The sequence below is a fragment of the Gallinula chloropus genome (assembly GCF_964237585.1).
Source record: "Gallinula chloropus genome assembly, chromosome: 3".
NCBI classification, from domain to species: Eukaryota; Metazoa; Chordata; class Aves; order Gruiformes; family Rallidae; genus Gallinula; species Gallinula chloropus.
The window spans coordinates 6,316,113-6,342,904 of NC_140087.1; the positions used below are offsets into that span (position 1 = coordinate 6,316,113).

The window sequence follows — 26,792 nt, forward strand, 5'->3', positions numbered from 1 at the left end:
ACACAGATCTCCGGGCTTTTATTTTTTTTTTAAGAAAACAACCCCCAACTTCTCCCCCACCCCACAGAAGGCTCGGGGAGCCGGGGGCGCAGCGCTCTGATCAGCTACCAAAGCGCATCGCTTGGCGCCAGCGCGGGCAGCCGGCGTTCCCCGCGCATCCGGGCGCACCGCCGCAAAGACACACACCTTGTACCCGCAGGGAAAAGAAAGCGAAGTAACAAAGACGCTGAGAGGTCAAACGAGCGGTCAAACCGCCGCCGGGTTCCTCCTTGGGAAGACCCGGGCACCCCCGCGAGCGGCGGGCAGGGCGGCGCGGCCAGGGGGCCGCGGGGCCGGCCTGCTCACCTGGCTTAGGTGTGCCGCTGATGATGATGATGCTGATGCTGCTGATGCCTCCGCGCTGCGTGCGCGTGCCAGCGTGCGCACACGCGTGTGGCCCGTGAGGGTGCGAGCACCGCGGCGGCGGGGCACACGCGCGCCTTCCCGCTCTGCGGCCATGTGTGCCCGCGTGTGCAGGCACGCCCGGGGCGGCGAGGGGCCGTGTGTCTGTGTGTGTCTGTGTGTGTGTCTGTGTGTGTGCACAAGTGTGCACAACTGTGCACGTGGGTGCTCGCGCGCGCCTGCCGGCCGGCACGTGCCACCACCGCGCGCCCGCCGCGGGGAAGAAGCGGCCGCAGCCGCTGCCCCGGTCGGGTGAACCCGTCGCCACGTGTCCTTCCCCCCCCGCCCCTCCTCCTCCTCCTCCTCCTCCCCCGGAGGGCAGACGGCGCCTGGAAAGCCACCCCCGGAGCTGACCTCCGGGACCCGCGGGGACCGGCAGCGCGGGAGGCTGGTGGAGCGGTGGAGCGGCGGCGCCCGCGCCCCGCCCCCGGCCCGGCCCGGCCCGCCCGCGTCCCGCCCCCCTCGCCATTGGGTCGGCAGCGGCCCCGTCCCGCCTCGCCCCGCCCCCGGCTGCCCGGCAGTTCCGCGCGGGCGGAGCGGGGAGCGGCACCCGCGGCGGCGGCCCCGGCAGCATGGGCTGGAGCTGACAGCGCCCGCCCCGCAGACGCCGAGCGCTGCTGGCGGGGAAGGGAAAAGTTGCCGCGTCCGCCCGGGGAAACTTTCCGCTGCCGAAGCGGGGAGAGGGCGGCGGGGACTAGCCGAGCCCGTCCGGTGCTGTGTGGTCCCTGCGCGGCGGCGGCGGGGCGCGCTGCGCTGCGTTGAGGTGGCGCGGGGGCCATGCCCGCCGCCAGCCTGCTGCCGCTTTTCGGTAGCGCGGCGGGGCCGGGGGCTCTGGGCGGCCCCGCGGGCGGCGGCGCGGGCGGCGGGGGCAGGAAAGCGGCGGGCCCCGGCGCGTTCCGGCTGACGGAGAAGTTCGTGCTGCTGCTGGTGTTCAGCGCCTTCATCACTCTCTGCTTCGGGGCCATCTTCTTCCTGCCCGACTCCTCCAAGCTCCTCAGCGGCGTCTTTTTCCACTCGGCCGCCCTGCAGCCGCCGCCGCCGCCGCCCGGCGGGCAGCCCCGCGCCCCGCCGCAGCTCGGGGGCGGCCCGGCGGCGGGGGTGGCGGCGGCGGCGGCTGCGGGCGGGGCGGGCAGCCTGGAGCGGATCCGCGCGGACCACGAGCGGGCTCTGCGGGAAGCCAAGGAGACGCTGCAGAAGCTGCCCGAGGAGATCCGCAGGGACATCCGCCAGGACAAGGAGAAACTTCTGCAGGACGCCCGCGGCAGGAAGGAGACGGGCGAACCCGGGCTGCCCCAGCGGCTCTTCCGCCAGCCCGTCGGCGCGGTGGGACAGGAGCCCGCCGACCCCGCCGTCCGGCAGAAGAGGGACAAAATCAAAGAGGTGGGTGGCGGCGGCGGCCGGTCCCGCTCTCGGGAGCACCCCCGCGCGGGGCAACAGGTCGCTGCCGGGGCTGGCAGCGGGGTTGGGGGGAGCCCTGAGTCTTCCCGCCTCCTCTTTACTGCAGGACGGGGTCTTTCTGGCCGGGCCTCACTCGCCAGCCGCCGCGCAGGTCGGTCTTGTCGTCCGCGGTTGCACCTTCGCAACCCGCGGTGCGTTCCGCGCCCCTGCGCGGATGCGGCGCGGGCGCTGCCTGCGGACCCAGCGCTACCGGCGCCGGGCGCTCTCCGTGCGGGCTGCCTCCTCCTCCTCCTCCTTCGACGTTAGCGGCTTCCCCCAGCTGTTGCACCGAAACCCGGGGAGGAAGCAACGCCCGGTGAGCGCCGGCATGCTGCGGGGCGGCCGGGCGAGGGCTGGAGGTAGCGGCGCCGGGAAGGAAAAGCGGCGCCCAGCAGCCCCATCGCGACGGGGCTCCGCCTGCGCGCCTCGTGGGGCATCCCGGTTCTCCCCGGGATGCGGGAGCCGGCGAGGGAAGGCGCCTGCCCTCCCCGTGCCGCACGGGTAGCAGAGCAGGAGGTGCCCCGTGCTGTCCTGCGCTGGCCCAGCCGGCTGCGTGTCGGGAGTGCGAGGTGCGGATGTTGTGCAGCGCTTCTGCGATGTCGCGACCCGGCTGGGATTAGTGCGGTTCGCTGCTGTGTGCTATCGCCTGTCTGAGGAGTTGAGAGGGTTCGGCAAAACGCGGTCAATTTCGGTTACAGCGGTAAAAGCCTCTGAGCTGTTAATGTGTTTTGACAAATTCCCCGGACTGTCTCGTTCCTTCGTGCCGCTTGGTTGGTTCAGGTACCGGTTTAAAGTCCGTCCGCACAGAAATTCTCCGAACTGTATTGCGGGCAAGGCTGTTGTGAGCACAGCTTGGCAGGGTCCTCCGACAGAATAAGAATTTCCTTGATCATACACTACAACTTCCCGGCACTACTGGCCGCTTTATTTATCGAACCGACAATTTCAGCTGCCTGCCGAGATTAAGGCTTATGAATTAATTAGTAGTATATGTTTCCTGCTCTGTGGTGATGGAAATGAGATAGGAGCGAGAGACTAACTACTGAGTGTCCCTGTGCTTGGCAAACAGCGTTAGCCTTATTTGGACTGATGTATTTTTATTGCGTGTTTGTACGGAGCTGTGAAAAGTGAGCCCTGACATCACGCGGGGCACCAACCAGGTCATAAGGTCTCACAAACCTCAGGTTATGTTCTGCGCTCTGGTGTCCTTGCATATGTTTAACTTATGTTAACAAATTGTGTGGCAGTCGCAAGCAGTAAATACCAACGCAAAGGTATCTTGAGGGGAGAGACTGTGAGGAGTGCATGGTATAGACCATATCTTGCTGTGCAGAGGCTATATTCGCTTCTGGTTTAGTCACTCAGCTTGCCTGAGGCAAGCAGAGCAATTACAAATACCAACAAACTCTTTTCCCAGTTCTCCTGAATTGCCATGGAGAAGTATTTGGAAGTAATGAGGCTCTAGAGCTGATGCACACTATCCAGTGGCATAGAAGACTGCAACAAGTAAATAAATAGAAGGAAGAAGATAAAACTCGAGTATACTGCTTTTGCTGGCCCTGCTCTGTGCCTGCTGGCCCAAGTTAACTTTATATATATATATATATGTGTGTGTATGTGCATATATTTGTGTGCTTGCATATATGTGTTTGTGAATACACATGCATATCCAGTGTCACTTCAATTTTACCGTCTCCCATTCCATCGCCCCTCTTTCTCCCCGCTGCTTCGCAGGGAGCCATGGCCAGCACACTCGCTCCCCAAACCAGACCTGTGGCCGTGTGTGAACGGAGGAGATGACAGAGAGACTGAGGCTACTTTCCAGATCTTTGTTCTGCCTTCCTATCTCAGTGTAATTCTTCAATGCTAAGTGTTGTTTCTGGGAGTTTCCTTCCCTCCTGATTCAGTATGTGGCCATAACAACTTGTTTACTTAATTGTTCTTGCATTTTTGCAGTGCTTTGACCGCTATGAATTTTTTTTCTCTCTTTTGAAGAATACTTCCTTTCCCTCCCACCTCCCCCGTAAAACAATGTTCCCTCTCCTGTGTTAACTTGCTTCACATTGTTTCACGTGTTGCCCTTTTTGTTGCTTTTCTCTGTGTCTTTGAAGGCTCCTGTCTGCTTCTTAATGTTGATACTTTTACTGTCAAGCTGGAATTCTAATCCACAGTCATCTTCGAAATAGTTTTAAATTGTAACTTTTCAAAGTATGAGCTTCTGTACTACCCTGTGCATGCACAGAAACTGGGATTGCCCTGTCAAGCTCCTGTCCTTGTGCCTGGTGGTTGCCTGCTGGAAGTGCAAATGTAAAGAATCTTTCTGCTTTCATACCCTTTTGAGCCTGGAATTTGCATCTGCTTTGTATGATGTATGTCATACACTTAGAACTCAAAATTTGAAGCTATTCCTGTGGATGTTTCTGACAGAAGGAAGCAGGTTACTTTAAAGGAAGAAAATGCCAAGGAAAAAGGTTGTTCTTCCCTGTATTTCTGTTCTGTAAGAGCTCTGTCAAACATGCTGATAGAAAGCAGGGAGGGGAGAGAGTTTGGGGGCGTTTTGTTCATTCCTTGTTTTAAATTTTAAGTTGAAACAAGTTCATTTTAAGTTGGAACAAGTTCTGTCCACTAGTAATATGGTTTGTGACCACGAAGTGATAAAATGCTGTAACTTTATAACTCTTCTTAACAAAGCTTTGTTACAGAAATTTTAAACAATTTTTTTTGTTTCCTGTGACGTACTTTTTTTTTTGGTATTAAAACAGTGAAACTTAAAATAGGTGGGAATATAAAGATTCCTAAAGTTTATTTAGTATCAAAACCAACGTAATATGACAAATAACTAGAAAAGTGAGTCGTTAGAAGCTTATCAAGCAGGAGAAGACTCATGGAAACGCAGAGAAGCGGAGATCAAGGGGCTGTAACTGCCTTCTGCTCTGCCAGAATGGTACTGCTGTTCTCAGGGTCTGTGTGCAGTAACTGTCCTGATGTGTTGCACCCGCCACACCTGTCTGTGTGCAGATATGCTCCTACGAGTAAGAGATGTGGGATGAAGATGAGACCTACTAACGGGTGCTGCGATATTCCTCTGATGATGAGTTGCAGGCAAACTCAAAAGGGACTGCTGGCAGTGGGGTTTGCTCAGTACTTCCTCTTGTAAAAAAGCTGTCGGTTGCTTGTGGTTGCTGATTTTTTTTACTGGGTGGCCTAATGTTGCCTGTTCTAAGCCTCTTCCTCACACCAGGTCCTTTAGGAAGGCTTGAGCAAAGAGGCAGTGCTGCTTTTGAGCATACCAGCACACTTGTATTTTGTCAGACCTTGAGTTCTTCAGGCTGTTGTGCTGATGCTTTGGTGTCTTCAAGACTTGAGGTAGAGTATGGGCACCTGGTACACTTCACATTGGTCTCTCATTTGGTGTCCTGATAGGAGACCCAGACTGTGAATGAGGAGGCTGTGATTGGTATTCCTGCTCTTCTCACTGATTTGAGAGGTGGCCCCTTGTTGGAGCAGTTGCCTCCTGTTGTATGTGTTCCCCATCTGTAAAAATGGGGGAGTGGAGTGGAAAGCAATGATGATTCTATTCCATACAAATAAACTGAAAGTTGTCTAGTCTCTGCTCTTGTCACTGCTGGTTGTGACTGGATGTCATTATTTCTGATGCCCAGGGAAGACTCACAGGTGTGTAGACAGTTTAGGAAAAGTGATAGCATGATACAAACAAAAGAAGGGATGAGAAGAGGATGGTAATGCAGGGGAGGGGCTGTGGAGGCAGGAGATGCACTGTTTAAATTAGGGAAATCTGACTTTGAATCTTTTCTAAGTCTCATTCCTCTCTCTTCCAAAAGAAAAGAAAAAAAAAGAATAAAGTGATTGAATTATTTAGGTGTTAAGAAAATAGCAAAAACTGAACTCTATTTCAGAGGAAAGGAATAGGAAACGATGAATGAGCTAGCTCAGGTACTAGAAGCAATATAATCACATCAGTGTAGTGCTCTGCCCAGGCTAATTAATCCTGCTGAACAGCAAGCTATTGGTGTTAGTGGAGCACCATACTAATGCAGCTGTGCTGCTCTTGTACAAGGTGGCTAGCTTGGAAACCAGACACGTTATTTTTAGGAGCTGTTTGGGTATGTTTTCAGGATAAAAAGCCTCCTTGGTAAACTGTAATCAGTGTCCAAAGAGCACAATCATGTGGTGCTCCAAAGAGCATCAGTGTTCAAAGAGCATGATCATGTGGTGCTCCAAGTGCTTGCACGGCTCTCAAGTGTTGCAGTTACCTGGTAGAAGGCCTGGAGTGGTGAACTTTATTCACTGGTTCTGCAGTCATTCCCAAGCATTCGTCCCTTGGGCTCAACAAGGCAATGGTCTCAGGTCAGCAAAACAGCCTCCACAGCTGAAGGCTACTTCACTCTTTCTGTAAAGAACTGAATCGAGGATGTATTGGCAGTGGGAATTCTGGAGCTTTTTAACTCATCAGCAGTCATTTGGTTTGTTTAATTGTTTCCTGTGGTGGTTCTTACACAGTTTAGTTGGAAGTCATTAGGTCAAACAAGTCTCAGTAATGTTGCAGGGAAGTTCAGAAGCATCTGGAGAAAGGAAGGCAGGCTTGTGAGTATGGAAATAAAGCACTAATCAGAGATGTAACACGCACTTGACATAGCAGCACTTGGGCATAATCAGAACTCTCTGGTAACAAGGAGGAGTGATGGCAAAATTACAGGAGGTGGCTCACGGCTGAAGAAGGGCGATCGGCCTCTTGTGCCTTGCTGCGTGCTTCCACCTCTTGCTTTCCTGCTTCCTGGTATGCCAGTGCTGCTGCTTGCAGGGGGGAGGAGGGGTCCAGTGCCAGGTTTCAGGGGAGATTTATTTCCTTTTGGTGATTCTCATGAGACAAGGCGAGTGTCAGAAGAGGAGGGGAAGTATCATCTTACTACTTTTGACTGCCTTCTCCCACCGTCTACTTTGTGTTAATTCCACTGTAGCCCAGCGTAAGCTGCTTTGGCTCACTAAACCAGCAGGATAGTTTTCTGAGTTGAAGGCCTTAATGGAAGGGCTGTCTTGGTTCTAGCTTTGGCTGTGGTGAAGTTGCTACAATGTGGATGAAGGAGGCTCCTGGTATCTGATCTTCTGGCCTGGCTTCTCCGTTAAAGTTGAATCTCCACAATGTGACCTTTTCACAGCAAAGGTTCAAGCTGGTGTAATAAGTGTAATAATCTGTGGGAGGCTGAAGTGTTGTCCTTCAGGAGACCTTTTACCTCCCAAACCCTTTTCTCAGAAGAGAAAAAGGGAAAAGAAATGCTGTGGTAGGAATTACTGAAACCCCAGCTTCTCTTGAGCAAAATTCAGAGTGTGTTTACTGGGAGGGAGGTTGCGGGTGCCTTTGTAGGAGGGCGAAGGAAAGAGGGTTAAAATACAGCTGTGGAAGTATTGAGTGGTTTGGGTTTCAAAGAGAAAAAGCCACCTTCCTGATGGTACATTTCTTTAAGAACAAAATACAGCGAAAGGCAAGGAACTGACATGTAATGAGTAAGCAATGTGGCAATTCCTGGCAACCTGCTGATGATGCAATGCATTTTGAACTAAGTTTTCTTAAAAGTACTTTGTGATCTTAATGCTGACATCTTGAAGCTGTCATTCAGTTTGTCAAAGGACTTTAAAATGGATCTTGGCTTTTTTCCCCTAAAAAGCTTTATTTACCTACTTATCGTCAGTATTTTTGTATCTAGTAGTTCTGTTGAAGTTTTCTTCTTTCCTGATAAATACTATTTAATGTAGTTCTTTTTAATAAAACCATTTATTTAAAAAAACTCCAAACAGACATTAAGGAGGTGAAATAAGTACCTAAATAGAGGGAATCAAATATGGTGGCTAAGTAGGTACCTTATACTCCTACTTTAAGAGCATCTTCATGGGGCTTGTGGATATGTTCCCTGGGTTTATTGGTGGATTTATGCTCTTGTGGAGTGGCAGGGGTTATCTTATGGCATCCAAAATGTCACAGAGCAATAAGTTAAATTGCTTCCTTAGGGATATGGCACTGCAAAGTGCAGGGCAGCTTCATCTGCGTTACTAAGAGATTTCAATGGCTGTATGTATGAAGTAACTTCTTGGTTCTGTCATGTGACAGCCCCTGTGCAGCGCCAATTCAGCCTGCCAGCCAGACAGAAATATGCCCACACTTCTGTTGTGTTTGTGGCCTGGTGGGGTAGGGAGCCAAAATGGCTCAATGGAGGGAGGGGTGGGCACAGTGGAACCCCACTAAGCCAGTGTTTAGTGGAGGAGAGCAAAGTGGTAGAGAATAGGACTGGGACATCTCTTTGTGCACAAGATGTGAGATAGGGTATGAGTTTGCTGAATTAATGGTCTTGGAGCCCTTAAGGTCTTTGTAGGGGAGGACACTGTTTCAGGTGAGCTGCTGGAGCTGCTGCCCCTGCCTTTTATTTTTAAGCACCTGGCAGCCTGTCCCAGTCTCCCAGTCAAATGACTTGACGTTTCTGCAGCGCAGACAGATGCCTGTCCGATTGATCATCAGTTGTGAGATGGGGGGGGAATGTCTCAATGTGGGACAATGTGTATTTTTGACAATAATAGAGTGTGTTCCATAGCTAGTTCTTGTTTTTCAGCCTTATACCTGTTTTCTGTGAGCTAAGAATAACATTTAATTTTTTTACCATCAAAGTTGGTCTATGTTCTCAACAGGTAAATTTACCAAAACTGACTGAATCCCCTATGTAACTGGATCCTTAGAATTGTGGGAAAATGAAAAGGCTATAAATGTTCAGTGGAAAACATCTGGCTTTCACAAAAAAAAAAATCAAGCACATGATTAATTCTTTAACTGAGAATCCACCTGCATATTTTATGTAAAGGCAAAACTTAAATTCCAGACACACAGGACTCTCTCTGTGAAAGTTAAATCAGGTGATGTAAAGATGTGAGATAAAGCTTTAGGTGGAATGTCTCCTGCATTTTGGCAAAAGTTATATTCTCATGGTGATGATTTCATATTTGATCTTAGTATAGCAGCCGATGGCAGCCATTTAATATAAAGAAATAGAGTAAATCACAATGCTGGTGAGTACAGTTGCTTTAGGCTGTAATTCTGTGCTGTGAGCAAACTGAAGCAGAAAAATTCCACCTGTTTATTAAAATCTACTGGGGAGGCTGAAAAACGTCTTATCTTATTCACTCATGAGAGTGGTAGACAGCCAGGCTTTGATAGCTTCTTTCAATGTTAATGAAACCACAGGGCTATGAAAAGGAAATCATGGACAGACAGGAGACAGCGCTTGTTCTGGTAGGTAATTAATGTCATTACAGAAGCACTTGCGTGACTGTTGGGTGGACAGACCTTTTCTTAAAGCTATCTGAAACATGCTGCTGTAAAAGTATGTTAACTTTGGGTTTGATGGGGTTTTTTCTTTCTAGCTTCAGGAGCCAGCATAGGTGTTAAGTTACTGTGGTTTTCATCTTAAATAGACTATTTTAACAAGTAGTTCCTTTATTTGCCAATAATGCATTTGTCTTCCTAACTTACTTGACAGAGTAAGAGTAATGCTTCAGGGAAGTGGCTTTGAGTCACTGTTTGCTGCTAACGGTGCAGTGCTGCTGTGGCAATAACTTGCTGCCTGAGATGGTACAGAGCTGATGAAACATTCTGTTTGTGTGCTTTTTTGGTAAAAACCTCAACTGTTCAGATATATCTCTCTGTAAAGTATGCTTTAGACAATGAGTTTTGAAGGATTTTGTGGCCTATTTTGGAATTATTTTGAGAACTGTGATTTTACAAATGAAGAAAATTGTTTATGTGGGCCTATGAATAAAGTGATATGGGCACCGTACTCAATATATGGGTTCCTTCTTTTGTGTAAAAATCTCCTTTACCCACAAAATTTGCATAGGGTTGGTTTGGGGGGGTTTTTTGGTTTTGGGTTTTTTTTTTTTTAAGCATGCATTATAAAGAATGTGTGCACTCTTCTAAGAAGCATCTTTCCTTTTCTGTTTTCCATGACTTTTTAATAATTGGGTCTGCAAGGCTGTCATGCAGACAGAATTGGTGCCTAATAAAGCACATGTTTGCTTGAACCAGGCTTAATGAAACCTTATACAGAGCCGTGGTTAAGCTGCTGTTGTGTCGCACCGCTCGGCAGCCTTGCCAGCAGAGTCCAGAAGACTTTATTGTTGTGAGACAGCAGTCTGGTTTTCCAGGGGTGTGACGGGTCTAGTGACTTGTGGAGGATGATGTAGCATGATGGTAAAGAGCAGAGCTTGACTACCTGGCTCCGGTTTGGTTTTCCCCCACTGAAGCAGGGGCTGTTGCTTGTGTGCTGGTTGAAGGCTGTCTTCATTCCTACCTGTGCTGCAGGTCTCTAGCCTGGGCATGTTGGCTCCTAGGGTTAGTTTAAGCCTGGATTTTTGGAACCTGGTTCATGGCTGTGCATGAGCATCTGGGGTTTGCCACTGAACTGCCCTTTACTACAGGGGGACTAAACCTGGAAGTCCCTGGCTCTATGCTTAAGCTGTAAGCTTTTTAAGCAGTACTTGAAACCAAATGTTCTGCTCCTAGTGCTGTTTTGAAGGAAGGTGAGTAGGGTAACAGAAGTCCCAGTTTGTCTGTCTTGCATCTTGAAACCTTCAGTTAGAGCTCTGTTGTAACTAAGAAATGCTTGCACAGAGTAACAGACAACTTGCAATAACTCTGCAGTAAGCTGATTGGCTTTTATAGCTGGTGTTTATGAAGACACAGGTATTGCTCATTCTGATGCCTTTCATTTTTAAAGCTTCCCAAACAGATTGGATGAGCACATAACCTGCTGTTACATTCTTATAACTGTTAAAGTTAAACATTCACAGCCCTTGTGGGAACACTGAGATATGCAGTCTCTTATGCAAAGGTAACTACAAGTGTAAAATCTACTTCATTTGTCCTCCCACTCCCTCTTGGAAACTCTATGTACCTTGGCTTTTAAATTGTCTTAGGAATAAAGCAAGTGAATGGAAGTCTGGGTTCTAAGAAACTCGAGCTTCTTTTTTTTTTCACACTGCAAATCTCTAATAAGGTAAGAAAATACGTTAAACAATATTGAACAGAGGGCTGAAATGGTGCTGTGCACCAGGTGAGTTGATGACTATGAAACATCTGGCTGTTTCAAGACTTCTGCGTGCATCTCAGATTATTTCAGAAGAATCAACTGTTGGGCAGAAACAGAAATTGCCATTTTAATGTTAAAGCACACAGCTTTGTGCTTCTCCTGTGAAGATACATATTGCTGGCATTTAGGTTAGAGGCAGTACTGTGTTGTTTATATGAATAGCCTAGTATCAGACATTCTTTAATTTCTTTTCTTTCCAGTATTTTGCATCATCTGACTTGTGTAGGGGTGATCTTACTGCTTGGCAACATAAACTCTCTTTTTCAATTATTTATTCAAAGTCAGTATGTGCTTTTAAAACGTTGCAATAAAGTTGCATTAGATCAGTGTGGCTTGTTTCTTCAGTTAGTATTCAGACCACTGAGAGGGCATTTTTTTAGAAGTATCTACATATTTTTCTTTCACTCTGTCCACTGCATAATAAACATCTCCATGCCTTTTGAAATTTCTTTTGTTCAGGGGCTGCCTTCTTCCCAGGAAATAGGAAGTAGCTTGTGTAAAAGAATACGAAGCTAAAAAAACAATTTTCCTTTCGAAGTCTAGTGCTTAAGGAGATAGTAATTTTACTATTCACTGCTACACAAGCGCAGATGCAGACCCAGTCTTTAACTTCGCTGTCGGTTTCCTCACTGCCTTTGAGCACTGACATCTGTTGGTGCACTGAATGGTGATACTAATGATAAAGCTTTGCCCGCGCTTCTGTCTGTAGGGAAATGTGCTGCTTGTTACTGTGGTTATAGTTCTCCACCCATCTGTGATTTTGAGAATTGCACTTCAGATTTTGTATCGGACCTAGATAGTAATGCTATGCTCTGAACTAAAGGAGAGGAATAGATGTTAATCATTTGCAGTGATGGATTTCCGCCCCCCACTTCCCCATCATGCAACAGAAAACCTAATTACCATTTAGAAAGTGTAAGTTATACACATTACATATTTAAAAAGTCATAATACTTCAAAGCTGCATGCTGCTTGCTTTGTTCTGGTGAGATCATCTGAAGAATCACCATGGGAAAAACTATGTTATGTAAAGACAAACTGCAAGTTGACTGATATTTTTATGTCTTACTCTGTGAAGCTCTAGGGTGAGCATGGCACTGAACCTGAGTCGAGTCTTCTTAGAAATGTGTGTGTGATCTTGTCAAGGGGCTGAAGCGACATCACAGATCAAGAAGGGCATTTCAAAAAATGACCTTTCTGAAGAAAAGCCCATAAGTGTCTTCATGCAGCTTCTTAAAAAAAATATAAATAAATCACTGTCTTCGTATTTTGGGATAGAGATAAACTCGTATCTCTTTCCATATATGTTTTACATAAGAACCAAATATATTGTACAGTTGGTAAGTCTGGGGACAAGCTCTGATTGGAATAAACACCTTGAAAATTAAAAGGCATAGCTTTGTTTTGTTTTGATTTTTTTTACAAATAGTCATCCAAACTGAAAGTATAATTAATATGCTGCAAGCAAACTCCAGAACATTAGGGTCGAGTAAGTAAATCCTTGTATTTCAATAATCATTTTTGTCCAAGTTATATTTTTATTAAATAAATCTAAACCTTGCAGATAGTAGACGCCCTGTGAGAAAGTCTTCAGACTTCAGGGAAACAGTTTTCATATACGGTCTGATCATCTGAAAGCATTATGAAGACATGGTTGATCTGCATTTATATGCACTATAGTCCTGTCTGTTTACCTTCTCCCAACCTTCTGCTTATCATATGATTTTGTTCTTGAGAAGGAGAGAGACTGAGACTCACCACTGGACCTCTGGAGGCTTGATCTCTTTCTTAGAGCAGGGCTGACTTCAACAAAATCTAATCAGGGTGCTCAGAGTGTTGTACATGCAAATGTGGAAAAACGTCTGTGGAGGGAGGTTCTTCAGCCCCTCCGGACAAACATATTCCAGTGGCTGAAGACCTTATTGTAGCTTTTTAAATTATTGTTTTATCTAGTTAGAATTTCTCCCTCTGTAACTTAGGACCACTGCCTTTTCACCCACTATGTCATTAAGAAGCCTTCTCTTATCTAGCCTGAACAAATCCAGCTCCATCTTTTTCTTGTATGTTGTGTGGTGGGGTTTTTGTTGTGTTGGGTTTTTTTGTTTGGTTGGTTGGGTTTTGTTTGGGGTTTTTTTTTAATCTGTAGTTGGTACAAAAGAGCTGAAAAACAAGATTAAACCTCCCATCTGAGGCACCAGGACTGTTGCATAGAAATTGTTGATTGCCTCCCATCATAGCAGGCCTTTTGCTAATACAGCCCACCATACAGCTAACCTTCACCTCTGCAAGGATGCCTTGCTTGCTTACATTCTACAGGCTACTAAGGACTACTTGCTGCAAAGGTATTTTCAAGCTTTTAAGTTCCTATTGTGTCCTGTGGCATGTGATTATTTCACATTAGGTGTAAGACTTTTGTATTTGCTTGCATTGGACATCATGAGGCTTCTCATCACTCCTCTGACTTGTTGAGGTCTTTCAGGTGGCAGCCCTGTTCTCCAGCTTCTTGATTGCTGGAGTTTAATGTTACAAGTTGGTGAGGGTGTGTTCTGCTCAGCTGTTCAGATTAACCCAGAGAAATGTTACTTGTAGCTAGCCACTAGTTAGACTTTGATGTGTTTACTGCTGTCTTGAGCTTGTGTGCCAGACACTTCTTTCATCAGCCTTTTTGACCACCAATCTAGTCCATGCCTTTTCGGCTGCTGTAGTGCTACAGGGAACTGCATCAAAAAGCATGCTAGTCAGGATAAATGATGCCTGCTGCTCTCTCCTCACCCACAGAGCTAGTGGTTTCATCATAATAAGCAACTGGGTTGGCTGAGCACATTTTGCCTTTGGGAAAATATGCTTGCTGTTCACAAAGGGGTTTCTGTCCTTCATGTTCCTGGAAATAGATTCAAGGAGGACTTGCTCCATTTTCTTCCCAAGGTTGACTGGCCCTGTAGTTACCTGAATCTTCCTCCTTGTTGTTCTCAGTTAGCAGGGACTTCCCTTGGTCACTACAGCCTTTCAAAGCTGATCTAGAGAGGCCTTGCAAAGCAGTCAACCAAATCCCTCAGCGCTGCCAGAAGCATCTCATCTGGATCCACGGATTTGTGCATCTCCATTTCACTGAAGTATTGCATTCAAGGCTGTTGTCTTGTATCAGACATACACGTATGCCTGACCAAAGCAAAACAGAGTGCTTGAGCCTTTTCATGTCCTTTTGCCTCTGTTTTTCCTCAGCCTGTTGAGCAGCAGGTCCCTGTTCCAATCAGTCCTTCTTTTGCTGCTGATGTACTTGAGGCCGCCCCTCCTGGCCTGTTGCAGTTTCCTGCTGAGCTTTGTCCTTCTCTCCCCTCATCCCTGCGCAGCACTTCTGCACTGATGTGGGGCAGTACTGCCTGTTCCTCCTCCATGAGCTTCCCTGGGTGCTTGGGCACAGCCAGGTGCTCCCCATGTGGGCACCCTGATCTCTTGCCACGGGCCATTCTCATGCTTGAAAGTCAACAAAGTCTCTTGGGCACCTTTGCCCAATGGAGAACTCTCCCATAGGACCTTGTAGATCAGGTTCCTGAACAAACTGAGCGTGTTCCCTAAAGTCTGGGGTGTTATTACTGTCTTTCTCAGTTCCTTCAGGATCTTAAACTCGCCTGTCTAGCATTTAAACAAGCCTGGGGTTTACATGTTTCTCATTCATACATTAATTGTTTTGAAATGAGCATTTATTATGAGAGGTGGGGTGGTGGAGGAAAAGGACACGGAGCCTTTCCTGGCTAATTGGTATCTGTGCTACCTCTGGGTTCGTTAGTTAAGCCCAGCAGACAACTGCATGTTAGTTCAGCAGGTATTTTGAAATTTTCAGAAATGAGGAATATTTACTGGAAAAACAGACATGGTCAATATGGGGAAGTCCCACTTGAATTTTTGAAATACAAGCTATTGATGGAAAACAAAACTCTTAGTTGCAACTTTTGCTACTTTTGTGGGTATAAATGGACCTGATCTGCAGGATCCCATGGGAGAGTTCTCCATTGGGCAAAGGCACCCAAGAGACCTCATTGATTTTTTTTGTGGGTATAAATGGGTTACTCGCATACTGATGCAGGCAGGGAGACATGCCATTGAAGAATTGTTTGTTCTTTTGAAGCATCTTTCCTCAGCGTATTTCTGCTCAAAATATAAATTATCTGATGCAAATACTGTGTTAGTTTTTGCCTCCTTAGGTATGTGTCAGTTAAAGATGAGAAGTTCATATTTTGAATTGTAACTGGAATATATGCCACTCAATTAGGTTTAAATCACAGTTCTGTTTGATTTCTTTTTCTTAAGAGTCTAACTCACTTGTAAGCACTTTAAATTAGCTAATACTTATTGCTAGCTTACAAATTTGTAGGTTTAGATTAAATTTCAGTTTTGTGTGGCTTATTGCATGGTTTATAGCAGGCATTGCAAATATTTTTACAGCAGGTTTGCACTATTGCACTATGCTTCCAATTCACAAGAGTCCAACTTGTCACCATTTGATTTTCTGTCACTTTTGACATCACAAAGAGGTCTGGCTTTACAGAAGCTTGGTTTTGAAAATGAAATCTGTCTTTATACTGCCTCATGCTCAGGGTCTATGCTCACTAGTCACTTCTAAAAGAGTAAGTTTCCAGCATTATAGCAAAACATGATCACCCCCTTCAATTTGACGTGCCCATTCAGGTTTTGTGATGTGAGAAGCAAAGCTCTTTTCAGCTATAGCAGGGACTATATTATCACCTTCCTTTTGCCCCAACTTTATGATCCTTTGTTATGGGAACAGTGATCACCCAGAGTTTTTATTTGGCACTTAAAGCAAAAGTGTGTAAAGGGAGCCATAAAACCTATGTGAGTACTTTTGGTGGGAATAAGTTTGAGGAAAGGGTGGGCCCCTGAGTTCTGGAAAGGATTCAAGCTTATTTTAAATCCCATTAGACTTTTTTCTTTAAGTTTTATACTAAGTCAGTGTATTGAGGTTTTGCTTCATCAAGAAAGTTATTTTGAATCTTGTTTAGTAGTCTAAAGCATGACAGTGGCCTCATCTACACTTTTACACTTTTGATCTGTGACTTGAAGCAAAAATTCAGCATTTCATTTTCCAGAGTAAAGCAGGTCCTGTAGTCTAAGCCATTGAAGGTCACACCAGTTGGGTCTCTTGCATATGAAAAGAAACTTTAGATGAATGGTCTTCTGATCCATGTGTGCTGGGCATTGAAAAAGCGGTTGGTGTTTTTTCCAGCTGTAGTCTTGATCATGAGAATCGAGAAGGACATGTCTATTACAAAGTTATTTTAAACACATAATAGTGTACTGAAAGAAGTTACACATGTTGGTTTCAGAGTGACTTTACAGTAGCTTCCTGGTGTGCTAATTACCCATTATGGTGTTCTGTGATGGGGGGTGGAACTTGTGGAGTCTCTTTCTTGCTTTCTGTTTGAACACAGTATTTTTGTGATGCCTGTTTGATTCTTTATTTGCCATGAGGAGTCTTATTCACTTCAGATCCATGCTACTGCTTGAAAAATGTGTTTTATTTTCTGAGGACAGAACGAGGCCAGCAGCTGATGCCAGAGACAAGTCTCAAAACCATCTTTAAAAGTCCTTTGTGTTCCTGTGACCACTGCAGTGCAAATAAATGGGGAGGTGATCTACTACCTCACTGCTAAACACACCTAGTGTCTGTTTTACCAGCCCTACCCGATGTCCATGCGGAGAAACATTTTTCTAAGAACTTTGTGGCTGGTTTTACTGCAGCTTCACCAATAATGATTCCCTTGTACTTGGTAACTTCATGTGGGGAACTTCTCCAGGCTGTAAAACCAGCTGTCAGTGTTCCGCAATCAGAAGGAAAACAGTTTATTCTTTATTTCTCTTGGATATTGCTCCTGTGCTTTAATATCCAGTTTCAAATATACTGTTTATATGAAACATCCTGGGTGATAATTGTATGTTCTGTAATCAAAACCACTGGGAATTTGTTACGTGTTACCTTTCTACCACCACCCAAAAACATGCCACTCAACTTCTGTCTTTTCCTTAACATAGTTATAAAGACTTGACTGAGTTCCCCTAAGGTGTTATGTAGAAGGAGGAGAGAAACTTGATCAGTTTTCTGGTAGGATAAGAAACAATGAGAGTATATGAAGGAAAACTTGCTTGTCTTTCATTTGAAAACTAATAACTGGTCATGGGTGTGCCACACTTAGCCAAAGAAGCTAGCATATGAAAGAATGTTTGAAGTGGAGGGTACTTTATGACTCCGTATGTATGGATGTGTCTGCATATATAGATATGTACGTGTGTTAATGAAAAAAAGACCAAAAAAAAAGCTCATGCTTTAACATGGTTTAGTAAGTAATATAGTTGGTAGGGGGACAGTTAGACGAGATGATCTTGGAGGTCTTTTCCAACCTTAATGATTCTATGTGGAATTAATCCTAAAGACGTAAAGCAAAACTATAATTTTAGCAATATTTTTTAAAGGTGGTAAAGATAGGGTTGTAGCACACTTTTCTATCTGTATGTGCTCTTACTGTAATTAGCCTGAACCTTTCACAGCCGTTATGACATGTGTATGAGATGGAAGGCTGGAAAATCCCTTGTTTTGCTGGTGGATAGGGAATGTTTGACAGCTCCAGTGGTGAAAAGTAGTTCCTGAAATGTACTGTATAGCTATATATGAAAGTGTACTAATGACTTTATTCTATGAGGTCTGATAAATGTTTTATTACTCAAATATTTTTGCCCTTTGGACTGCTGAGGAGAAACTTTTTTTTTTATTTTCAGACATGCTACTACTAATTAAATATAGATCTCTTTAGATAAAAAGTGTTTGCTTTCAAGTCACAATATGTTTAAAAATAGATTTTATTCACTATTTAATGGCTTACTGAAAATCCTAATCAGCAGTTCTCAATCAGCTTTTTATACAAGGAATTTGATCACAATTAATATGTACAGTTAATCCACGCAATTAATCCCCTCTCACTCTGGGACATCAGTCAGTTTCGTTCATGTTCTCCAGCTTTTGTGACGTGTCTAGTGTTACTGAAGTAGCTGTGGCCTCAGCAACACTTCTGGGCGAATTCAGAAAAATGTTGGTTTTTTTCTAGTAAAGCTTTAATGTCTTTTAGCATCTATCCCTAAACCTACTTGATTTTGTTTATACAGACAAATACTGAAAATAAGCATTGTGAGGAAAACCAAATAATTTTAGTACCTTAACTTTTTAACACCTATACAATCAACTGCTTTGCTGAAACCGGCACAAACCCATGTTCCTTTCCTTCTCCATTGGGCTTTGGCAGTACACTTAAAAATCTAACCAGCTGTGGCTTCGCCAGATGAGAGCTGGAGGCAAATTCCCCAAAACCCTGTGGGTTTTTTTGGCACACACCATGCCACTGACAAATCCTCTTCCCTGAAGGCAGAGCACATGTGCTGGTGTTGATCATAAATGTATGTGCACTTGGTGCCAAGCCTTTTGGACTGCAGGGGCCAAGTGTTTCTGGCAACAAATGCAGATTGTGGAATAGCTGTACTTTTTCTTGAAGCTTTGGTCATATGATGAACATGTATTCCTTTGTTTGCTTTGTAAAGTGGACAAAAGCCAAGCGAACTAAAACTACAGTTCACTTTGATCTGTGAAAACCATACCTTGCATGACTATTTGATTACAGCAGTTTGCTCCCAAGAAGAATATTAGTGTACAGATACAAGATCACCAGCAGATCCCTCCAGATGGGCTGAGGCATTAAACTCTCCCACTGTCTACCTTTTAAGGATAGCTGTGACATGATGGCATGAAACTGGCTTTTCCCAATGCTTTCTTAAAACTTTCTAACATCCCTTCCTCAGTATTGAGAATGGAAACAGGTAGGAATTGGGGCACTGCAGGAGATGGGTCCTTCCTTTATGGCCGTACCTGTTGGTTTCAAACAAGGCAAGTATTACTCCACAGGGACTGCTGTTCTCAAGAAAGCAAGCAAGTTTTTCAAGGTATATGTTTTGGAAGACTATAGTTTTTGAATTTGACCTTATTTAATACTGTCAGGAAACTTCAAATGGAGATGTCTTTCTGATGCATTGTGTCTCTTGCAGACCTGTGTTTTTCTGTTCTGCTTGAGACCTTGTTTTGCAGTCTGATTGCAGCAGTAGCTCACATCAGCAGGCATTACTGGCTTCTAGAAGTGGGTGTGTACATTCCATGCTGACTTTAAAACTTCCTCAAAAAAAGGTGAAATATTTGCTCAGTTTTCAAACTTGGTAACTTCTTGCTCTGGCTTCTGGTTGTTACCTTTTTGCAAGTAACAATAGCCTCATGTATGAGGTAGTCATGGAGTCAGCTAGAGAATTTTAAGTCTGAGCTGCTGCATATTTTAATCACACTGATGTTTTTGTGGGACCAACAACAGACCTTCTCTCTGGCTCTCAGTCATTGGCCAGAGGTCCTGCTATGAGACCAGCTCCAGTAGCACCATGCACCAGAGCAAAGACTTTTCTCCTGTATTGCACAGCCCAAAGGCTTTCCAGCCATGACTCGCTGCTCTTGGATGGGACGTGAAAAGCTCCAGGCTTCAGCACTTCAGCTGTGGCCTCTGACTGCTGTGACACATCTGGAGGGGTCTGCTTTGAGCTGGAGCAATGGTTAGTGACCTACTTCAGAGTTGGTTGATGAAGACGTTCCCTAGTAGCTTTTGTCAAAGCTATTATGACAGTACATGTAAAAGGACTAGACTCAAAGCTGATTTCTTCTCAAAGAAATGACAGCTTTAAAAGAATATAGGCTATTAATGGGTACAAGTAGAATACAAGGAAATGAGTCTCTTCTGTTCAGCAGGGTAAGGCAGCAATAGAGTTGGCTTGTTTGTTTTTATGACTGACAGATGGGACAATAAGATTTCCCCTTCAATATCCACATCAGCACTTCATTGCCTTCCTTATCTAGTGCAGATAAACTTTTAACTCTCTGTTAACCATGCCTGCTAAAGGTTTGTAAATAAGCTTTAGCAGACTGCACCCACAAGGGAATCTTTCTGGGGACTAGCCATTACTGTTAAGAGCTGCTACTGTGGCTGCAGAATGAGTGCTGGCATAGGAGCCTCGGGGACAGGGTGGAGTTTTGAGGCAGGGATGTTGTGGATACAAAGTGTATCTTTCCCTCGGTCCTTAGGTACCCTGCTTGCTCATACCTTAATGAAAAGCTTCCACTAAACCTAGCTTTTACTTAACAGATCTCACAGGAATGCTTTTTTTTTTTTCCTTTAAATGATGTTTTAAGCCAGTAGATTTTTATTTAGGTGACAAACAATTCTGTGCTTTGACTGCTGTTTTACAAGGTAATTTACTTGTTTGAACAAGTTCTACTTCCTTAAGAGCAGCACCATAATTGTATAGAGGAGTCAAAATTTGACGCCTGTTTCTTTGTACTAGTCCTCAGCTCGTATTTCAAATATGCCCAGGTTTGCTGTTTCATAAAATAATTCAGGTAGGTGTATGAAAAAGGTAGAAGTTAAAGTCAGTGGACCCTTGAATTAAATCTCCTCCAGCCTGTCTATAGGAGACTGTGGGTTGCTTGGGTTCTGAATTTATATCATGCCTTTTAAAGAAAGATAGTTTCCTTTTCCTTCTCCAAAATGGTCTATATATCTATGCCCTGGCAATACTGCATTGCTAAAAATTAGGAGCAATGAGGTATTTTAAGATATTCTGAAGCAACTCCTAACAACATGCTCAAATCAAGAAAGGATTGTTAAAATGAACTTGAACATGCCAGAAGAGAGGTCCCCAGGTTGCCTTTGTAAGCCTGGACAGTCAAAAGAAAGAGTCCCCAAATATTCCACGTGCTTGGCCCACCTAAATCACTGGATGCTGAGGGTGATGGGTTTTGCTTTTCGTGATTAGCAGGAAACAACTAGAATACATCATATTCTATTGAAAACAAGTGATGGTGGGACCTTTCAAAGTGTCCTGGTTTTGGAACAAACAAAAAAGTTACTATTACAGATCCAAGTCATGATGTACAGGTGACCTCGCTTCATGTGGCCACTCATCTCCTGTGCATGTGGAAAAATATAATTCAACATTTTGTGAAAGTGGGCAGGCAAGACAGACTTACAGAGGTGTCAGAAGGTTTTCTGTGATAGTTTTCTTTTCAAGCAGTTATTACAGGATGGAAATCTGGGAATGAGGAAGCAGCATAGCTTTTCTGTGTTAGTCTCAAGCACAGCAGCAGGGGAGCATTTGCAGGAAATAGAAAGGTATCTCTCAAAATCTTTGATGTCAAAGTGAAACATTTCACATTTTTGTGAAAATATAGTGTTAGATTAACAACTATTTCTTCCCCTTTTGTGAAAATGTAGTGTTAAATTAACAACTATTTCTCCCCCTTTCATTTTTGAAGGGAGACATTAGGAATGAGTAAGTTCTAGGACTGAAACATACTGCAGAAGACTATAAGGAGTTGCCTTAATACCTGGATGTTTGACTTCTTTGCCAAAAAATGAGCATTGTGTAGTTCTGGAGAAATGTGATATCCTTAGAAGGACTGAAACCTCTGTTGTCCTACATTGTCATCTATGAGGTGTGTTAGTTTAATGTGCTAAATGTTATATTTGAACCCTTCACAGGGTCAAAGCTTTGGATTTCTGCAATTTTATTCTGGAATCAAATAAGGGTATGGAGACAGGGAGATCATAGGCACATAACCTGCATGTCAGGATGAGTAAAGGGTGCTGCTCTTGATTGTGATGTAGAAACTAGATGCTGTGATAACATATGGCTATTTTATGTAAGGTTTATTATGGATAGATCTTATGAAGCATTTCAGAGAAGTTAAGAACTTCTCCCCATTTCAGAATGCAGGAACTAAGGCAGATTTAAAACACTTTAGCTCTTTCTAAAACCCACAACATACACAAATAGTAGATAATTAGAAGGAAGCTAAATTACACATCTCTGACAGTCAGGCTGTTCTCCATTACAACAGTCTTTACCAAAATACATAATAAAAGCATACTTTGTTTGAAAATGTTAAGATTAAATAGATTCAGTGTTTTCCAGGAAAGTAATATAATTGGGAGAAAGGTAATAATAAGACATTGATTTTTGTGGTGTACTTAGAGGTGTTATTTAAGCCTACCCTGAGAAATACTCCTCTGTCAAATGTAGGGCACATCAAATGAAACTACTAGGTGACAAAATCAGAGCAAACCTGTTCTTTACACATTATGCTGTAGAGCCCTTTCTGCAGGATGTTGTGGGTAACAAAAATTTACACAAGTTCAGAAAACAGTTGAGTAATAAAAAAAAAACCTCTACTGGGGATTATTAATCATACAAGCATCACGTCTGTGTCTGAAGGTCTCTGACTCTCCAGCTCTGAGCACTTGTATTAGCCATGGGAAATATTTCTGTTTGCTTGTCCAGTTGCTAAACTTTTGTTAGGGATAGGAAGCTGTAGCAGGTATGCCTTTTAGACTCATCTAGTGGTCATTTTTTTGTGTTGGGGATTTTCTGAGAACAGGAGTGCTCGTTGCCTGGCTCATACTGAGAGAAATTTATTTTTGAGACAGGAACAACAACTAAAAAAAAAGGCCCTGAAGACAAATGCTGGAATTATTTCAGAGAATTACAGTGGTGTTGCCCAAATGCTCAGTTAATGAGCCTTAAGAATGGGGAAAGGTCTGTTCCACCCTGTACATTGTTAGGCTGTGAAGAGGTCCCCTTGAGCTGTTCCCTCACCTGAAGGAAGGAGAGCACCCCAGGTTTCCCCTCGCTGGGTAAGTCAGGTGTGGGTATGACCAGGGCATCAACAGACTTACTGTCCTGTTCCATGATGCATTGATGATGTGCCCTGAAACACCTGATTTATATCCCTTTGCACCCGTCTGCCATTTTCCCCTTTCCAAGTTCTTTCTATTTACCATCCTTATCACTTCCCAATTAAACATCTCAGCCCTGTTTTCCTTTCCCTACTGGCCTCAGTTCAGTTCCGTTGACTGGTAAGTTGCTGACACTCCCTTTCTGTTATCTCTAGTGCCTGCCTGCCCTTCCTCTGGTCGGTTGTTGTCTCATTAGTGGAGGCACAGGACAGGGTGAGCTATCTGCATAAAAGCTGCTCCTCCCATGTTATCTGTAGCATCTCCTGCTTGTTGGTTTTGTAATCTTGTTAGAGGCACCGCAAGCCTGGATGTGCCATTTGCACTCTACTTCCATGTACAGAAAATTTATAGCCTGTAATTCTTTGTGTCTGTTCCTCAGAAAAGATTGCAGAATAATATAGTTTACATACACCTCAATGTTTACATAACTATAGCTGTGTCAGGGATTTCCTGAAGTCTTTATGTTGAGGTAACTGCAGCTGTTTGCATTGGAGATCAGGGGACTTGGTGGCTGGAAATGGGTAGGGTTGGAAAAGGGATCAAGCCCAGACCTTGGTAGCTCAATAGAGAACACTTATTGTGGAAAAATTTGAGATTTAGGGAAGAAATGTGAGACATAAGAACAATTTATTTATTTTCCAAAATGTTTCACCTAAAACCAGAATCTTCAGAATTTACAAAATTTGCTCCCAGGCAGCCAGTAGACCAGAAATGAAAATTGATGGGACCTGTCAAGCATGCTGCTGGGCAAGTTCAGTCCCTGCCTGCTCTGGTCCTCACCCATTAGCCTGCTTGGAAGGGACTCGTCATATTCAGCTTTCTATCCACAGCAACTGAAGCTGATGTGGTTTTGTTTTTTCATTGGTTTTGATTTGGTGGAGCAAGGGGGAGCTGATTTTTAAACACAGTTGGATTTTCAGCAGGGAACTTCTTTACCAGCTCTAGTCTACCAGCCACTTTGCAGCTTGGTGACTTCACATATGTATTAGTTTTTGGAAATGATTATGACAATTTGGTTGTTTTGCTTTCACTTTTGCCATGTAATAGGGTTTATTGTTGAAGTATTTCTTAGGAACAGCTGCAGCAAACTCCCCAGGTTATTTTGGATAGTTTAGGCTGAACTATGCAAAACAGTTTGAGGGAGAGCAAAGACTTTGTGTCTCTTCTGTATTACAGTTTTAAGTACAATGCTTTGATTGCTCTCCTTTGGGGAACTTCAAATAAAGTGTGGAATCAACAGACCTGATCTGGGGAAACTTGCATACATTTTACCTATGTGCCTGAAAAAAAAGGAAGAGAATTGAAAGGAAGGAGTAGTGTGTGCTGGAGAACAGGTCCCATCCACAGCCTTTCCTTTCTCCAAACTTGCAGATGTGTTGACTCTGTAGCTGTTTTCTCTGTACCTGCATAGGAAGGGCCAGAAATTTCAAATAGCTGCTTGACTGTGTTGTATTATGCAGGAGCAGCCCATCTATATATATATTTTTATGATGCCTTATGTATTTGTGTGAGGTACTGCATGTGTTGAGAAACTGTGAAGTTTAGATGGCAGTACAAAGCCAGAATTTTTGCCTGTCGTGGGAATAAGTCTCTAATGGGTGTATGGAGTGGAAGACATCTCCTTATAACACTACACTGCAGGAAAGTGATCCCACCATTAGCTGTGTTACACATAGCATCAACTAGAATTGTTCTTACTTTGTGCTGTGAAAGCTGTAAGACATTTGAAGCACCTTTTGTTAGCAGCTTAGGAAATGCAGTATGAGGTTTGGGCCACTGTTCATCCACTCTCTCAAATCCTTCAGTATCCCATTGAGTTGTCACTGTATCTTCCAGCCATGATTCCTGAGTGTTTACCTTTTCAGTAACAAACCTAATGTTTGTGTGTTTCATTTTCTCCTTTTCTCTTGTACAAAGATGTTCAGGAGCAGCTCTTACTTTCTGTATGCCCGTACTTATATCTTGTTCCCCTTTTGACCGTTTTCAAGTAAGGAGAGCTAATTTTTCAGCTTTTCCACAGAGGAAAATATCTCCATGCTTCTTAATAGAATTCTTTCTTCTGTATCCTACTGCCAAGAGGTGATAGGAATAGACCACTAGTATTCAACTTGACTGCTTTAATTGCCTATCAGTTATATGGTTTCCCATTCATCTCCTTGTACAACTGAGCATCTGATTTCTTCCGCCTGTCATGAAAGCATGAGCACAGACATTTTCCATAAGCCTGTGACAGCTCTTCTCAAATCCATGTAGACTTGATGAAATATTAACAGCACTATAATTTGCTCTCATTTATAAAGGCTTCTTGCTGAGGAACATTTGGATATATAAGAAAAATATTGTGTAAAGCATTAATATGCTTTGTATAGCACTGGAGGCGATGCTACCTAAGGGTTAAATTACTTCTAATACATAAAAGAAGATTTGTATAGATATTTAAGGTTGGTTTGAAATTTTATCTTTCCACAAACAGATTTACTGTGTGTCTGTGTGTGTGTGTATATATACTTTTCAGTATAACATAGTAATTTCGAAGCTGTCATCCTCAGCTCCAGCTTGAATGAAGGAAATTACAGATACCAGTAGGTACATTTCATGTGTTGGGCATGAGGCCCAGTGTCTTACTACTTTCTTGCAGATGTGTTTATCTGAACTGGAAAGCTAACTTATAAATCCTGTCACTGTTCTGTAACATGTATATATATTCCGGTAGTAGAATCAAGCAAAAGATGTAGGGTATGAGTGTCATGTGTTTTGAGAACTTAACCAGTGCTGGTTCTATCAGGATCCACAGGCTAGGTAATCACATAAATGTTTCAAGAGGAAAACAAATGCCACACAAAGAATGGTAATATTTAGGTTTACAATATCAATTTTGAATACTATGATAAAACTGCTAAAGGAAAATAACTGATACACATATTCTCTTGGGGGGGTTCTTTCACTGTTTATACAGAAAGTGATGGCTTAATTTAAAACAACAAATTTTCACCTTAGAAAATTTACAATGATACAGCCCATGTTTCCTGGAGATACTTTGAGGGTTACAGAAACAAATCTTTTGTAAAATAATTTTCTTCTGAACTCAAATGCGTCCCTGTGTAAGCTGTTTGATCAGTTCTGACCAGGACAGGAAGTTATAACTGTGAAATGGGCAGAACTCATAGTCATAGATTACACTGGATCTTCATAATGTTTCACCAGGGTCTGATTATCTTAATTGTTCTTGAAAGTTTCTATACTAAGGCAGTAAGTCTGTAGCTCTTAACTTCCTATCAGAAACGAGCTGGCAGTGTTTTGCATAGTTGAATTAGTTTGTTCAATATAGAAAATACCTTGAGATATTTCTGAAGGCTGGGAAAGACCTTTAACAACTCATAGTTCTCATCTGGAATATTTTAAACAGTCACAATCTCGGGCTGGAATTTGAGTTGTGTCCTTGTTGATGGGGAGAAGCAGATCGATTTATTTCCTCTGTAAAAATTAGGTATATATGTGGAATCCATACTGAATTTATTGGGATTGCAAGATAACTCAATCTGGAGGTCCAGGGAGGTCCCTGGTCCATCCCTGCAATAGCAGGCTCAGCACTGAGGTCAGTGGACTGCTCAGGGCTGTGTCCCCTCCGGACTGAGAACCCCCCAGGGTAGGACAGAACCAGCACAGCCTTCTGGGGGTCAGCCTGTGCTTCTGTCTCACTGGGCCTCAGGGAAAAGACTCCAAGTCCCATCTCAACCTCTTGTATTTGGCTCCCTTCTCTTGACCACCTCCCTGCTGGTATGAGGGGGTGGAGGGGGGATGTGTGCGCTGCTAATCCACCTGGAGCCATCTCTCCCCTGACCCTCAGCCTCAATTCACCAGGCAACTGCTCCAGCCCCAA

At 44.1% G+C, this 26,792-nt stretch overlaps 1 protein-coding gene across 1 annotated transcript in view; it reads left to right on the forward strand.

Annotated features, from left to right (window-relative positions):
• The first annotated feature begins 1,075 nt into the window (after window positions 1-1,075).
• The window catches only part of MAN1A1 (mannosidase alpha class 1A member 1), a 146,093-nt gene continuing 120,376 nt past the window's right edge, over window positions 1,076-26,792 (forward strand). Inside the window, exon 1 of the mRNA XM_084262140.1 lies at window positions 1,076-1,821. Coding sequence (XP_084118266.1) covers window positions 1,219-1,821 — 603 coding nt within the window. The 5' untranslated portion in view covers window positions 1,076-1,218. The remainder of the gene's footprint in view (window positions 1,822-26,792) is intronic.